Source organism: Psittacula echo (genome assembly GCF_963264785.1).
Source record: "Psittacula echo genome assembly, chromosome: 3".
Lineage (NCBI taxonomy): Eukaryota > Metazoa > Chordata > Aves > Psittaciformes > Psittacidae > Psittacula > Psittacula echo.
This window is the reverse complement of record NC_137736.1, coordinates 21,200,945-21,217,358: the sequence shown is the minus strand read 5'-3', so window position 1 is coordinate 21,217,358 and position 16,414 is coordinate 21,200,945. Positions and strand designations below refer to the sequence as shown.

Genomic DNA, 16,414 nt, shown 5'->3' with positions numbered 1-16,414 from the left:
TGCAATGGTCGGGTAGCTCCCTGGATCCTGTTCAAAGATGGTCTTTTAAAAATGCCAAATGTGACAGCATGGCAAGCCTAAAATCCTGTCAAAAAGCACTGGCTGTACTGGTTGAGAACTACACATATTTACTATCCTGGTTGCTTTTCTGCATCACTGAAAGGACTGCCTAACTCCCTGAGAACTGCTCTTGGCATAGGGGTACAACTCACATGGTCCAGCTCCTTCTGTTGGACCTGCTACAGCATCAGGGCAAGGTGAGGTGGCAGCCATGGGGATGTGATGCCCATATTGTGAAACACTCCACCTCTTCCAAACCACAATGCAATCAGAACACAGCAAAGCTCAAGTCAGAGCAGTCATCCTCTGTGTGCAGGAGGAACCAAGCTGTGGGGAACCCGGGAATTAGGGATACATAAGCATGGCATTTAATCACTTACCCTTCATACTGTGCTCACCAGTGTCTTGTTTCAGCGGAGTGTGTGGGAAAACTCCCACAGCCTGTATCTGTATTACTTTTAATGGCATTTTGGGAGCTAGGAAGCCTAGCAATTAAGATTGGCTCAGCTCTGTAGCTAACTCACACTCTGTGTGTTACAGGGCAAGTCACTTCACCTGGTCTGTGTAATATGGATTCTCCTTCGTTTTAATTGGATTCCTGCATGTTCAGCAAAGAAGGGCTGAGAATTGCCCTGTGGTGCCAGGGAGTGTGGCGGCTGTGCCCCGGGGTAGAAGCAGTGCTCACCTTCAGCTGAGACATGGCAGAACTCCTGTGGTGGTGAGGAGCCTTCTGCAAGGACCTGGAATGTCCCGGAGGCTCTGCTCGCTCACCTCACATCACAGGTAGAGGCTGGCTCTGTTGCCCATTGGGGGCTTTATAAACAAAGACGCAGAGTCTAGTTAGGAAAGGAGATATTTATTCTGCACAGAGTTCTCTGTGGAAGTCTCCACAAATCAAGCACAAATCAATCATGATTGTAACTTTAAGCTATTTATACATTTTGACAAACAAAGAAATCGGCATTCATTGGTTGAGAGTTATATGATTTGTTCATTAATTAGTATTCTATCCCATACTGGTGGTGGAATATTAAAGGTCCCTCTCACGTCTTATGCTGATCAGGCATGCAGGCTCTGCCTTTCTCTTGAGTCAATGGGTTTCTTGAGTTGGTGGTCAGGCTGCCCCCCACTCCCCCACCTAATTATTGCTCATTTTCTTCTAGGCTGTTTTCCAAGGGCTGGAGACAGATGTTCCTCCTTATCAGTCCTGACTCACTTTCCAGAGAAGCAAGAAGGATGTTCTTTGTTTAGAGAAGTCTTTGTACATTATCACAGTTATGTAGCAGAACTACAATTGTACCAAGCATCCTCTCGCAAGATGTTGCAAACATTTACACATTTTGCTCAGTCCTTTGAGGTTTAGCATTGGTTTTTAAGATGTTGCAAGCATTATTTCCCCCTTTGGAAGTCTCACTTCCATATTTTGTATCATTGTAAAACAACAATAGGGTGGGGTGTTTAGTTAAAGATTTCTAGTTTAAATATTGGAGTGTCTTGTATATTCCAGCTTATACTTCTTTACATAAAAAATTTTTACCATGTTAACTCAGCCTAGTTTAACTAAATAATCCAGTATCAATACAATTTTAGTACTCCCATATACTATTGCTTTCCAAACGTTTCCTATACAGATTCTTACAATCATTATAATAACTATAATAACAGAGTTTACATTATGCTCGAGAGACAGTTTGGCAGAGATAAGCCTCATTTATGAAGTAGAGCTGATACTGGTTTCTATTCTTTCATTAATTTCTCTACTTGCTTTAGTCACTTGTTTAATTCTTTCTCACTGTTTTTGCAAGGGTTCAGTGACATTAGGTGTAGGTGTACAACACCTGTCAGGATCCAAATGTAAATATCCGCACAGGCCATGTTTTTGGGCTAACAATAAATCTAAAGCTTGTCTATTCTGCAAAGTCATCTTTGAATTGGCTTGCACCTGTTGATTTAGGTCCGAAAATCTGGTTTTAGTAGCATTTGCCAGAACCTCCATTTGTCCAGTAATGCTGTTTATTGCAAATCTATTCTGTAAGGACACTGACTGTGGGCTGCAGAGATTCTAGGACCCATTCTACCCTAGTTCCAGTAGACAGTTGTTGCCAACCATCTACTGTATCCCTTTCGACGATGCCATAAGGAGTTATCATGCTCTTTCTCCATACAGACATGAAGTTAGTAATCATAGTATCATAAAATCATAGAAGAGTTAGAGCTGGAAAGGACCTCAAGATCATCTAGTTCCAAACCCCCTGCCATGAGTAGGGATGCCTCACACTAGACCATGTCACCCAAGGGCTCTAGCCAAGAGCCTAATCCTTTGAAAATCTTGGGGATAATTAGAACAGTTATATACCTTTGTGCAGTAAAGTCTCATTATTCTATCTTTTTGTATATTCCATTTGGGTAGGCTTCTGATATTCTTCATTGCCCTCTTGGATTCCCTACCCTCTCAAAACACCTATCTGTTTGTTCAGCATAATGCCAATTCCCTTCTTCAGTCATTTTCCATGTTTGGTAAATTTAGTCCCAAGATATATTACTGTAGTCACTGGCAACCCATGTCTTATTTTCTGTAACAAGTTCTTGTTTTCTTCTAAGAGGAGTTGAGTTTATATCCCAACATATCTTTTCTCCTGTATGTAGTGTTGTAGTTACCACTACAACGTAGGTTTTTTGATACGGTCCAAGTAATCTCTTCTCCAAAAAGGAGTTTAATAATGTAATAATTTTGGAGTTTAATGTGTAATAATACACATTTTTGTCCAACAATGTGTATTATTACTACAATACATTCTTTGATCCCTAGGTATTTTTATTACCTGGGACCCATTGTGGACGGAATTCCATAGAAGAGATAAATTAAAAGTTAACACCCCGCATTCTACAAGATGCTCTGCTGGTTTTGGCAAGCCATAGGGCTACTAGCATTGTGCATTTTTCCAAAGGATTGCAGCAATTTCAAAATCATGTTATCTTGGCATTTATATCAAGAATTATTAGTAATATCAATCGTATCTCATTAAAGTCCGACATTTTATCAAGTTCTTTTTCTGAATTTCACTTTTAATGGTTCTGCTGGAGTTACTTCCCACTTCTCTGGATTTGCAGCCTTCTTTTAAGTGTAGTGGATCTGCTAGAAACTTCAAAACTTTTCTTGTAAAGACTCAGGTTAGATGCAACAGTGAAACAGTGATTTATTAAACATTTTTGCAAAAACAGGTCTCCTAATAAGTAGGCACACCCAGTGACTACAAAGTTCTTCCTTATATTCCCTATCCCTGACTGCAACAACCCTCCTTTGTTTCCCACTGGTTGGGTACTCCAAGGTTTACAGCCTATCCAAGGCACCTGAACATCCCATGTGAACTCCCACCCCTGTTTGCATCTCCCACTACTCTAATTTAAGAGCCCCCTTCCCTTATTTGCAAAGCTGCACATTGGTGAACTTGTTATGAACTGTAACCACTAACCCAGTTCCCACCTTAACCACCATCTCGTTATCTTGTTCTGACAGTTAACTTTAATGGCTGACTGCAAAAATTCTATCTTACTACTTTTTACAGATCCACAGTTCCACTCCCTGCAGTTTCGCCATGGTGTAGGTTGAGCAAGACTTGAAAGGGTCCCTTCCAATGTTCCTTTAGAGGTTCATTGTTCTACATCCGCAGGTAGACCAAATCAGGTCTGAAGCAATGAACTGCTGTATCCAATCCTAATCGTGCATGTAATTGCAAATACTTGTTGACAGAAAATAACACTTTTCCTAAAGACATTACATAGTCCTTTAAATACCCCTGTCCCGGCATACTGGCAGAACGTGGTTCATATTCATCACCTGGTAAGGTTGCCCATATAAAACCTCAAATGTACTTACTTTGTCTCTATTGTTGGGGATTATTCTTATTAACAGGGCCAAAGGCAGTATGTCTGGCTATTTTCATTTGGTTTCCTGACACATTTTACTTGTATGTCTCTCAATTGACCGATTCATTCTTTCTACCTTTCCATTGGACTGGGGTCTCCAGGGGGTATGGAGATGCCATTTTATGTGTAGTGTTTAAGCTAGTTTTTTGATTATTTTAGCTACAAAACAAGGCCCTCTATCTGATGACATTCCTATTCGGATTCCATTATTTTGGGATAATCCCTTTTAATAATACCTTACCTCTTTAGCCTGATTTGTTCCACAACGAAAAGCTTCCAGCCATCCTGAAAAAGTATCTACCAAAACCAATAAATACCAATGCACATTTTGTCGGGGTAATTCTGAGAAATCTATTTCACAATAGTGTTCTGCTGTATTTCCTTTCTTCACTTCTCTGGGAAGAGGTTGCGGTTAGATTTGAGGATTATTCCTTTGGCATATTTCACACTTCTTCACAATACTCTTAGGAATTCTTCCCATTCCTATTCTTAACACTTACAATTTTAGATTGTCCACTAATGTTTCTGCACCCCAATGGGTACTCTTGTGTTCCTGATCTATCATTTCCTTTAGGAGAGGGCTTGTTAAGATTACTGTTGTCTTCAGTGATCCAGCATCCTTTCTCATTTTTCTTGCCTTCAGTAACTCAGCTAATTGATCATCTTCTTTTTGATATTCTGGACTATTTTCCAGTACTGGGTGTTTTCCTGGCAGTATTAGTAACACTTGTCCTTCTGCTGTTTGTTTAGCAGCCTGACCTGCTAGTCGATTTCCACGACAGCAGAGTAGAGGGGCAGGATCACCTCGTTTGACCTGCTGGTCACGCTCCTTTTGATGCAGCCCAGGATACGATTGGCTTTCTGGGCTGTGAGCGCACACTGAAGCTGGCTCATGTTAAGTTTCTTATCGACCAACACCCACAGGTCCTTCTCTGCAGGGCTGCTCTGAAACATTTTTTCACCCAACCTGCAGCTGTGGCTGGGACTGCCCTGATCCAAGTGTAGGACCTTGCACTTGGCCTTGTTGATCTTTGGTGGTTTGGTCGACGTGCTGGAGGGAAGGAATGTCATCCAGAGGGACCTTGACATGCTTGAGAGGTAGGCCAATGCCTCATGAACTTCAACAGGCCAAGTGCAGGGTCCTACACCTGGGTCGGGACAATCCCAAGCACAGGCTGGGTGGAGAACGGTCTGAAAGCAGCCCTGAGGAGAAGGACTTAGGGGTGTTGACTGATGAAAAGCTCAACATGAGCCGGCAGTGTGCGCTCGCAGCCCAGAAAGCCAACTGTATCCTGGGCTGCATCAAGAGGAGCGTGACCAGCAGGTCAAACGAGGTGATCCTGCCCCTCTACTCTGCTGTCGTGAGACCCCACCTGCAGTACTGTGGTCAGCTCTGGGGCCCCCAACAAAAGAGGGACGTGGACCTGCTCGAGCGAGTCCTGAAAAGGCCACAAGGATGCTCAGAGTGCTGGAGCACCTCTCCTCTGACGATAGGCTGAGAGAGTTGGGGTTGTTCAGCCTGGAGAAGAGAAGGCTCCAGGGAGACCTTAGAGCAGCTTCCAGTGCCTAAAGGAGGGCTACAAGAGAGCTGGAGAGAGGCTTTTTTACAAGGGCAGGTAATTACAGGACAAGGTGACTTTAAACTGAAAGAAGGTGGGCTTAGATCAGGCATTAGGAAGAAATTCTCCACTACAAGGGTGGTGACGCACTGGCACAGGTTGCCCTGAGAAGCTGTAGATGCCCCTGCCCTGGCAGTGTTCAAGGCCAGACTGAACGGGGCTTTGAGCAACCTGGTCTAGTGTCAGGTGTCCCTACCTGTAGCAAGGGGTTGGAACTGGATGAGCTATTAGGTCCCTTTCAACTCAAACTATTCTATGAATTCATGAAATAGTGCAGCAGCAGCAAAACATCCTTTACCGGAGCATCCAAAACAATTCATTTTACCAACACAATAAAGACAATTCCGAAATAAGCAAACCAATTCCCAGGACTATGCCAAAAACCCAAATTCCACGTGATTGGTCGTCACCTTAATCCTGCACGGGGACACTTTAAAGTACCTTTTACCCCTCCGATCCGTATTTTCTGATACAAGTTGCTCGGGGAGGGAGATCAAAACCGAAACAACACTAACAATGTCTCTGTACAGAGCTCTGCTCAAAAACTCACCACAACGGGGGGTTCGTCAGTAGAGTCCCCGGGGAATGTCACCGGTGGGTGCTGGAGTCCGTGTAGCAAATCCCTTCTGCTGCGATGGTTTGCCGAGCGAGGTCCAGTCCGAGTTCAGGGTCCCACCTGGGTCGCCAGAAACTGTTGCTGATTTGGGACTTTCCAAACTAGACTCTCCGTCTTTTGTTTAAGAAGCCGCAGACCAGTTACAGTTCGCAGTGGTGATAGCAGCGGCGGCGGCCGCAGCGAAAATGGCGGGCGGCGATGGAGGGGAGGGGTCGCGGCGGGAGGACACGGCCGGGTGGGCCGAGTCGGGCTGGGCCGGCGGGGAGGGGGCATGGCGATGGCTGCGGCGGGCGGGGACGGTTGGACTGCGGCTCGGGGCCTCTCTGGCGGCGGCGAAGGGTCTGGGACGCTGTAACCAGGGGCCCTGGCGGAGGGCGGTGAGTGCGGTGCCAGCACCGGCGGCCGTGGAGGGGCGGGCGGTAGGGGTGGTGGGAGCGGCGGGCCGCCGGGATGGGGAGTAGGGAGGAACGATGGATGCCCGGAGCGGAGGACCCTGCTCTCGCCCATTGTTGGCTATTGGGGGCAAAATGGCGACCCCCGTCCTTCCCACCGATACGGCCGGCTTTGTGTGTGCCGGCACGCCTGGCCGCGCTGCCCGCAGCCGGGCAGGGATGGGATGAGATGGGACGGGACGGGACGGAACGGGATGCTGCCCTGCCCTGCCCTCTCACGGAGGCCACCTTCTCCCCTGAGGGTGCAGCAGGGCCGTGAGGGGACCGGGAAGTGTCAGAGGTACCCGGGCCGGCGCTGGTGCAGGGAGCGGCCTTAGCTCCTCAGGGGTAGCCGTCTTTCCAAAATCTGCAGTCGTCAAAAAGTGTTCGGCAGGCTCACAGAGGTGTGCGGGCACGTCTGGAGAGAAACGTGAGGAGAAGCACTTTTGGAAGAGTTGGCAGAGAGCTTCACTAGAGAAGAGCTAGGTTACATTTACAAAGCACGGCCCAGTAATGTCTTTAATTATGTTCTTAGGAAAGCACAGATAAAAATGGGAAAAACGTGGCTCTCCCGCCTGATATAGCCGCCTAAAGCCACCGCAGCCGCGCAGACAGAAGTGTTTCTGTGAGTACTCCTGGCCTTTCGGGAGCTATGGATGGGCACAGAGTTAGCTGAGATAACTTTTCCCAAGTCTCTAGTTTACAAAAAGAATGCTAATATGAACTTCACATTAATTGGTGGACTCTCTAGTTTTCGGGTTTGCATATCTGTTGGAGGTTTTGGTGGTGCTTTTTCTTCAGTATGCTGGCCTGCGGGTGGGGGAAGGATTGAATGAAGTAGGTAGGAGTTGGAGGCAGCAGGGAGATGGCTGCTTGAGGAATTGGGAGAAAAAACTAAGGGTCACAAATGGAGGTTGTGAATTGGTGGGATGGATGTTAGCACTGAGAAGTCAGGGGTTAAAGGTTGTCTCAAGAGGTGGACTTCCTAATGCAAGGAAGTGTCTTTTGAACTTCATAGAATCATAGAATAGTCTGAGTTGGAAGGGACCTTCAAAGGTCATCTACTCCAGCCCCCTGCAATGAGCAAGGACATTCTCATGAGCAAGGACATTCTCAACTAGATCAGGTTGCCTAGAACCACATCCAGTCTGGCCTTGAATGTCTCCACGGGTGGTGCACCCACCACCTCTCTGGGCAGCCTGTGCCAGTATTTCACCACACTCACTGCAAAGAATATGTACAGAAAAATGTCTTCATGTACAGAAAGGCAGTTTCCCCAGTCCTTTGGTACTGGCAGTAAAACAGAATCACCACTGTAGCTAAAGTGATTATGAACATGGAGAAGTGATGGTAGGAGAGTACATGCAATGATCCCTGAGTCTTTGAATGTTACATAGCAACTGTTAAGAAAGAGTCAGCAGGGTATGATTAGCTGGGCATCCACAGACCACCAGCAAATGCTGTGTAGGCAGAATAGGTAACAAGCAGGATAAACAGGCAGAAATAAAAAAAACCCAAACAAACCACAAACAAAACAAAAACCAACCAAACAAAAGTTACTTATTTTAAAGTGCGAATCAAAGACTGATAGTGACATTCCTGTTTCTTCACAGCCTAGATGAAGGGACTGAATGAGATGCACAGCTGGTAAGTACGGTTTAGAAACAAGTAAGATACTTAGAAAATTTTAAAGTAAAATGTGCTGATTTTCTTCCTTGTCCCCCCACTTGTTGTCTTTCAGACAGTTTCTTCCATGTTCTTGGTTTGGTACTGTCACTGACCTCTTTGGTGTACCCATAAGCAATTTTCTGCCCCTTCGCTTTCCTATCTAAAATGGTTTCCTGTATTCTACAGGTAAATTTTATTAATGCAGGCAAAAGGACCTCCAGTCTTTGCAGAGAATTTGAAGAAGTCTTGACTGAATGTTTCTGAGCGTTGTGCTGCTTCTAGCTGCTCAGCATGTCTTGGCTGATCCAGCTCTGCATACTCTGACCATGAGCAGCAATTCCTCCCTCAGCAATGTGAAGGGTCTGAGGAACCTCACCACGCAGGAAGACGGGACAGTCAGAGTCACCGAGTCCATTGCTATAATTGTCATTGCTATTTTCATCTGCTTGGGCAACCTGGTGATTGTCATCACCCTGTATCGGAAGTCTTACCTTCTCACGTTGAGCAACAAGTTTGTATTCAGCCTGACCCTCTCCAACTTTCTGCTCTCTGTACTGGTGCTACCTTTTGTTGTCACCAGCTCCATCAGGCGAGAATGGATCTTTGGAGTTGTTTGGTGCAATTTCTCAGCACTGCTCTACATGCTGATCAGCTCAGCCAGCATGCTTACTCTTGGACTCATAGCTATAGACCGGTAAGCACTTTTTTTCTGATGAATTGTAATGAGTTGCCTCATCATTCCATAGGGTGTTCATATCAGTGGATAATGCTGCATACCACTGTGGAGTCCTTTTTCCTTCAGCCCCTTGTGAAATTTTGATGCACAACAGAAGAAAGTGGTGTCATCAATAATGCAAAATGCACACATGCCTTTAGAGGTTTTTAAAGCTATTGATTGTATAATAACATACTACTTGAGAAACAAGAAATAATGACTTAAAAAGTCCAGATTATACCCTATACCCATGCACTCGCATGTAGGGACAGATTTAATAGCTGCATGTATGCCTTTAGCCAAGTTTTACAGTCTTGACTGCAATGATACATATTTTTACATGTAACTATTTTTGTAAACAGGCTCCCTGAACTCACTTCAGGGTTTGGAGAAAGGAGAACTAGATATCAACATCGTTAAAATATGTCCTTTTTTTATTTCTTTATATTCTTTTTATATTTCTTTTTATTCTTTTGTGCTTCCATTGACTCTTTATTTTCTTGTCCACTAGGTACTATGCTGTCCTGTACCCGATGATTTACCCAATGAAGATAACAGGCAACAGAGCAGTGGTAGCTCTTATCTATGTGTGGCTACATTCCCTTATTGGCTGCCTCCCTCCACTTTTCGGTTGGTCATCTTTGGAGTTTGACCAGTTCAAGTGGATGTGTGTGGCAGCCTGGCATAAAGAGGCTGGATACACTGCCTTCTGGCAGATCTGGTGCGCGTTGCTGCCTTTCGTGATCATGATGATCTGCTATGGATTCATATTCCGAGTGGCCAGGATTAAGGCCCGCAAAATCCACTGTGGTAGTGTCATCATTGTGGAGGAGGACTCCCAAAGGAATGGGAGGAAGAACTCCAACACTTCCACATCCTCTTCAGGCAGCAGAAGGAATACTTTCCAGGGGGTTGTCTATTCAGCCAACCAGTGCAAAGCTTTCATAACCATCTTGGTTGTCATTGGTGCTTTCGTGATTACATGGGGGCCTTACATGGTAGTAATTACATCAGAAGCACTTTGGGGAAAGAATAGTATTTCCCCTGCCTTGGAGACATTAGCTACATGGTTGTCCTTTTCCAGTGCCATTTGCCATCCACTAATTTATGGACTGTGGAACAAAACAGTGCGCAAAGAACTACTAGGAATGTGTTTTGGGGATCGGTACTATCGAGAGACCTTTGTTCAGCGGCACAGGACATCGAGGTTATTCAGCATTTCCAACAGGATCACAGGTAAGATGCATGGCCACAAAAGCCACTCTTCCTTAATACCAGTAAGAATAAGACTTAAATGTCTGTGCGTGCTTGGCATGTTTCTGGGCTCTGTAAACTGGGATGTTTTTGGAGGTTTCAGCAGTCTTTTGTTCAGGTTATTGTGGACACTTGAAAGGAGAATTTCTCTTTTTTTGTGGGAAATAACCTCTTTCTCCTACTAAAATTTTCTCTGCCAGAGAAAACATGGTGATAAAACCAGTTTATTTTCTTCTCTCAAGCGTTTCAACTGTTTGAGATCTACTACAGTGTCATTGGTGCAACTATTTCTGTAAATTCAGTTTTTAGGCTTAATGGTTGTGAAGAAACGATCATAAACAAAGTAAAACTATGTAAAAGAATAAACCTATTTGATATCTCCCCAAGCTAGAGGCTGAGAGCTTCAGTTGGTCAGTTTACCATTTTTAAAATAGCGATGCAACAACATTCTGATTTTTTTTTATAATTTCCATGGTCCTGTTCAGGAGCTTCCAAAAATTGAACATCTTCATGCTTCTGTATGAAATGTCCCTTGGGACATTTCATGCAGAAGCAGGAACTGAAGTTATTTAATTGAGAAGGAAGATCTAAAATGCAGAAGGAAGAGGAGAGCACCAAGGCTCTGTTGTCTTTTCTGCAACCTGGGAGAGGCTCCCATCTAAATGAAAGAGTTTTGCAGCTGCAACCACATCACAAGCTGCAGGTGCTTTGGCAAATCTGTATCCAGGAGATGCTATGGATGAATACATTGGGAACTGGGGGGGGGGTTGGTGGTGGTTAAAAACGGGAAATTTCTTTCTCTTTCCAGGCAATAAGAAGTTGACAGCTTCAAGTTTATCAGGTGTGTTAGCTGAAAGCTAATAGGGTAAAAAAACCAAACCAAACAACCCACAACCAAACCCACAACAAAATCTTGGAAGTGGGATCCAAAGACAGCACAGCTATAAGAATCCTAGAATCTCCTCCCTTCTTGTTTTGGGGATTTGAAAGAAGCCAGGCATCTCAGTGCCTCAGCCTTGCTCATGAGCTTCCTGTCACTCTAATGGCCTGTCACAGCTGCTGGTGGCTGCCAGGTTACTCTCTGTCTAGAAGGTGTATGGTAAATATCCCCATCTCTCTAAGTGTGTATGCTCCGTGTTCAGCCTGTCTGGCTGATAAAACATGTGACTGCAAAAGGAGCTAGTGGGAGATCGTGCAGGTAGAAAAGGAGACTTGCCATATGGGAAGACTGCAAGGATACTTGAAAGCTGCTGACTGGATTTCTGAGTTGGGAAGTCCAGATGCTGTGGACTCTGGATCAGCAAGGTAAGTTTTATGTAGTATAATAAATAAGGCAGTAGAGAAGGCATTACTAGAAGAGGTTTTTACTACAGCAGACACCTTAAACATTCATTGTATAACAAGAACGAGTCTCTCTTGCAGATTTGGGGCTATCTCCTCATCTCACTGCCCTCATGGCAGGTGGGCGGCCATTAGGAAACAGCAGCAGCACAGGAGACACAGGTTTCAGCTGCTCACAGGATTCAGGTAACTAAAAGTGTCTTGCTCTCTTGAGCAGAAGATTGCACTTGTACCTTGGCAGAACTCTCTAGGACAGTCTGTATTTAAACACACAGATGTCTCTTGGTGGATGGATGACATGAAGCATCTGTTCCAGCTGTTAACAACAAAACTTAACAAAACTGCTGCAGTTGCTTTTTTCCTTCCTTGCTCTCAATATATTTACTTGCAAAATATCGTTTACTCTAAGGAATGATGACCCTCCCTGATAATGTGTCTTGGGAGCAGGACTGCTGTTTTTGTGCCCTTCTTCTTTAGTTTTGATCGCTCTTCAGGGACTTTCCCTGTACCCATGGGGAACAGAGCAACAAAGTGCTGTAGAGAATGTGCTTCTCTGTTTCTTAGTTTGTGAGAGACCATGTCTTGGTCATCCTGCAGTGTAAACATAAACACATTGGGTGGTGTCAGCTTATGATTTTGTTACTACTTAAGAACTCTCAACTGAAGATGGTTTGGGAAAGGGGAACGTTCTGCTGGTAATTTTCTATCCAGAACTGTAGCTAGATTTTCCTGGTAGTTAAATCAGCTACCTCTCCTTAACTGCACTGCAGTTATTTTTAAGAGTATGACTGTTCTAGAGACACCAGAGGGTGACTATCTAATGTTTGGTGTTAGAGGTTTGTTTCTCACTTTTGTAAAGGAAGTCTATGGAGCTGGGATTTATTTTGGTGGTTGTTCTACATTGGTAGTTTTATGCCTGTTGTAGGTATTCTGCAGCTGTATGTAAAGGAGAATAGCATCCTGGTAAACGTATCTCAGTTAAGAGGATGTTCTGTTATTATCTTTTGAGGAATGGTACTGAGCAGTTTAAACAAATGAGCAAATTAAATACACACTGAGTGCTGTTAGAAGTACAACTACATTCCAGAGCCAGGGATTGTCAATGCAGTGATCCACTGTGAAATACTGTTTCACTGGATGCCTATACTGTGAGGAGCTAAAGAGCAGAAAGAAGTCTTAGTACCTCTTCAGTGCTGCCTGCGGCAGTACCTGATCCCGTGGCCTGTGTCTTCATCTGCTCTGGTAAACTTAAGCTGAGCTTTTCATGTTGTGAAAAAGAGATGAAGTAGTAGGAGAGGACAAGAATCCAAGTAGTCCCAGCTATACGCAAAATGTGATGTGACACCCAAGTTTTAATTGCTGTAAATGCTGCCTTAAGATCTATTACTCAAAGGACGATGATCCACCCTGTAAGAACAAGAGGCTAGTTTCTTCACTACCCTCATTTGAAAAAAATGTACTCAAGTAGTGCATTTGGAAAAAAACGCACTAAAATTCTGTTCCATGAGAAAAAGTATCTTTCTTCCTAGTGCCACCCTTCCACTGCACACTGTATTGCTGAGGAGGATCCGGTACCCTTGGAAATCTGTAAGAGTCTACTGTTTTCAGCAGATAGCCTTAAATCCAGCTGATCCAGAGAACAGCAGAGGAGGTTGTTAGCTTATTTGGGACTGTGTATTAGGGCAGTGGCTAGTTTTTGTTTGCTGGAGGGAGAAGTGACATAACACTGGAGTTTACCACTTTGCTATATTGCAGTGAATTGTCAGCAAAGAGTAGAATTATGGAGCAGTGTGTTGTGTCTAGAGGTACACTCCCAGTTATGTCTTTCACTTTCTGTAAAATGGGTGCTGGAACACCTCCTTAGTGCAAAAAGAATACATTTGGGGATCAAAAGCAGTCAAGTGGGTGAAGAGATATGGGAAGCCACCCTCTGGAAGAGTTCTAAAAGCTGTGAAGGCTTTTTGTCCTAGGCCTGTTGTCACATCAGAGGAGTAAATGGACTTCCCTGAGGACTGTTCGCCCAGCACTGTCCTGGCATCTCCCCATAGTGCTTGTTTTGCTTCTCCTGTACACAGCAGAGACCAGCATTGCAAGGGAGGTCTGGGCTGCAGTCTTGCCCTTTGTGTAGAAGCATTGCAGAGATGCCAAGATTAATTTCCTTGTACTTGTAAACTCTATTTTATATTGGAAAGGTGCAAAACAAATGTAGGGTGATGAAATTAAAAAAGCCCAAAAACTCCTCAACTGGAAAAAAAGACAACTCATCAGATAAAAATCATTCCCAACCAGCAAGAGATTTTTTTCCCCATTAAAATATACTTCAGGAAAGTAAAACCAGATTTTTAGATACAGACTGCATTGAACACAAAAATTCTCCCATTCACATTTTCATCCAGGTCTGATGACAAGCCTGACATTTGGCAGCTATGGTTGTCTGCCTCTCAGGTCGCCAGTGTTAGTCTCTTGTCTTCATCAGGGGGAAGTTGCCCTCAGCTTTATCTTTCATTTTCTGAAGGTAAGGTTGCACCTTTGTTGGCTGTCCTATTGACATTATAAGCTCTGCAGCTGAGCGTTTAGAGAAGCTGCTTGAGGTTTTAGATAGCTAATGATAAAAGATTTCCAAATCGTTCGAGTGAAAACTCTGACCTAATTCTTTTTTTGTGCAGTGTTTAATTCAAGCTGAAATTTACTCGCAAATGCTGGGTTTAGACATCTTTTGAAGGAGCTGCTATTGATGGGAAGGTTTTTGCCACCACATAAATATTGTATCCCAGCATTACTCTGTTTTGCTTGAGAACTCTTGCTTTGTTTCAGGAACAGAGACAATGCTTCTTGAAGATTATAGCTCAGATGGCACTCAAGCCCCACACTGTGTCTGTCCTCCTCGAAGGAGGAGTTCAGTGACGTTTGAAGATGAAGTAGAGCAAATTAAAGGTGGGTTTAGGGGTAAATATGGAAATGCTCAGAATCAACTATATAATTGTGCTCAGGAAGCCTCCCAGAAACTTAAATTACATTTGACCACTGTTCACCTGGCAGACCTGACCATTCATGCAGGTACAACAGAAAGTAAGATTAGTCTTTCTTCCAGTTCTCAAGAAGCGACAAGGACAAAAGTTAGAAGCTGGGATTCCCTGCATACCTATCGTTTACGTTGCACAGCAGTATCTTCTCTGCAACTCCGCTCATCTGGTGTCTGTTGCATCTGGTTCTGCATTTCCCAAGGAATACATTTTCTTGTCCTCATACTTTGATTCCATTATCCAAATGTTTCTCATTTGTTGCCTCCTCTGAACTTTGTCATTCACAGACTTGAAATTCTTCCATCTACAGACTTTAAATGGTCTGAATATAATTTCACTTTCATTTACCTTTTTTTTTTACTCCACTTACTTTTGAGTGTGTTTCTCAGCAGATCTGGGTGAAAATAGATGAACCAATTCACTTATGTTCAGTTAACTTACTTGATTCTGTGCTAGCAAAGTTGCTGCAATCATATGTAAAGTATTGTACATGTGAAGTATTTTCAGAGGGCATGATGATACCTTGACAAAAGGGTTAATATAGTCTTCAAGCAATTGCACAGCCATGTTGATCCTCTTTGTTTTCTGATATGTTGTTTGCTTGGTTTTTTTCCTCCAGAATCTGCAAAGAATTCTGTTCTTCATGTAAAAGCTGAAGTCCATAAATCTCTGGACAGTTACGCATCCAGTTTAGCAAGAGCTATTGAAGCTGATGTGAAGATCAGCTTGTTTGGGGAAGATGCTTTACCAGGATCTCTGTTCCCTGCACGGACTCTACCAGGAACCACCATGAACACACGGCGTGGTGTCAGGCCCCATGCTAGCCAGAGACTTAAGTTGCAGAGCATTGATGAAGGGAATATTTGACAGGAGCGCTGGAGTATGAAACCTGAAAGAAACCACTGAGCGGGACCTACTACGGCTGTTGGTGTTTCAACAGAACCAGGGTATCTTCTCAGGATGTTTTCAGTGTTTTCTCAACACTTGAAAAATTCTGATACTTGCATCAGCATTTTACAGCAGTGTTTGTTTACTATTTAGGGTGCTATTGACTCTTGTGCCATGTCTTAAATGTATCACACAGTGTGTAGGAATGCAGGGTTTGATTTCCTTGACCAGATCATTAGTCTGTTGAATCTGGGCCCATTGTCGGCCAAAGCTTTAGGAATGAAAAATGGAAATGTATGTGCAGTGCTTAATTCATTATTACATAGGTCCTTTTCTGTACACCAGGATAATCAGTTTATACTTAATAGCTGTAGTGCTCTGATAGGAGCTTGTTCATTGGATACTATGCCTTACTGTCACAGACTCCCAAATGAGGAGCATGGCATTTATTAAGGGCAAAACCTGAACTTTTCAGAGAGCTCATGCAAGTTACAGTGTTTCTTACCCTTGCTAGTGGATATTTCTGGCTGTTCAATCATCAGAACACTAGATCTGAAAGTGTACTATGTGTTGCTTCTGCCTTATGTGACAGCAGCTGCTTTAGATGTAGTAGGTGGGAGCAGACTTGTGCTAGAAATACTACAGAGACAGTATTTGAGGAAATCATCAATGCAGAGTTCTTAGTTTCTCTGAGAACTTCAATTCACTTCTCTGGTTTTGCTCTTACTAAAAGGGCACTCTGTGGCTCTGATAAGCTTGACAGAATATAAATAAGGTATTACCACTTCATATCCAGCATTCATCTTTTCCAGAGACAGAAGTTCTATGAGGGCTTTTTGCTTTGTTTTTTTTTTTTTTTTTAATCATGAGGG

The 16,414-nt window shown here is 43.8% G+C and overlaps 1 protein-coding gene across 1 annotated transcript; it reads left to right on the top strand.

Annotated features, from left to right (window-relative positions):
* Positions 1 to 7,709: 7,709 nt before the first annotated feature.
* Positions 7,710 to 15,521, top strand: GPR161 (G protein-coupled receptor 161; the record flags this gene model as incomplete). Its single annotated transcript, XM_080612299.1, has 5 exons — positions 7,710 to 9,015; positions 9,548 to 10,272; positions 11,713 to 11,817; positions 14,446 to 14,565; positions 15,274 to 15,521. Exons 1-5 carry the CDS (start codon positions 8,576 to 8,578, stop codon positions 15,519 to 15,521), a joined length of 1,638 nt encoding a protein of 545 aa, XP_080468425.1. The 5' UTR covers positions 7,710 to 8,575.
* Positions 15,522 to 16,414: the final 893 nt, after the last annotated feature.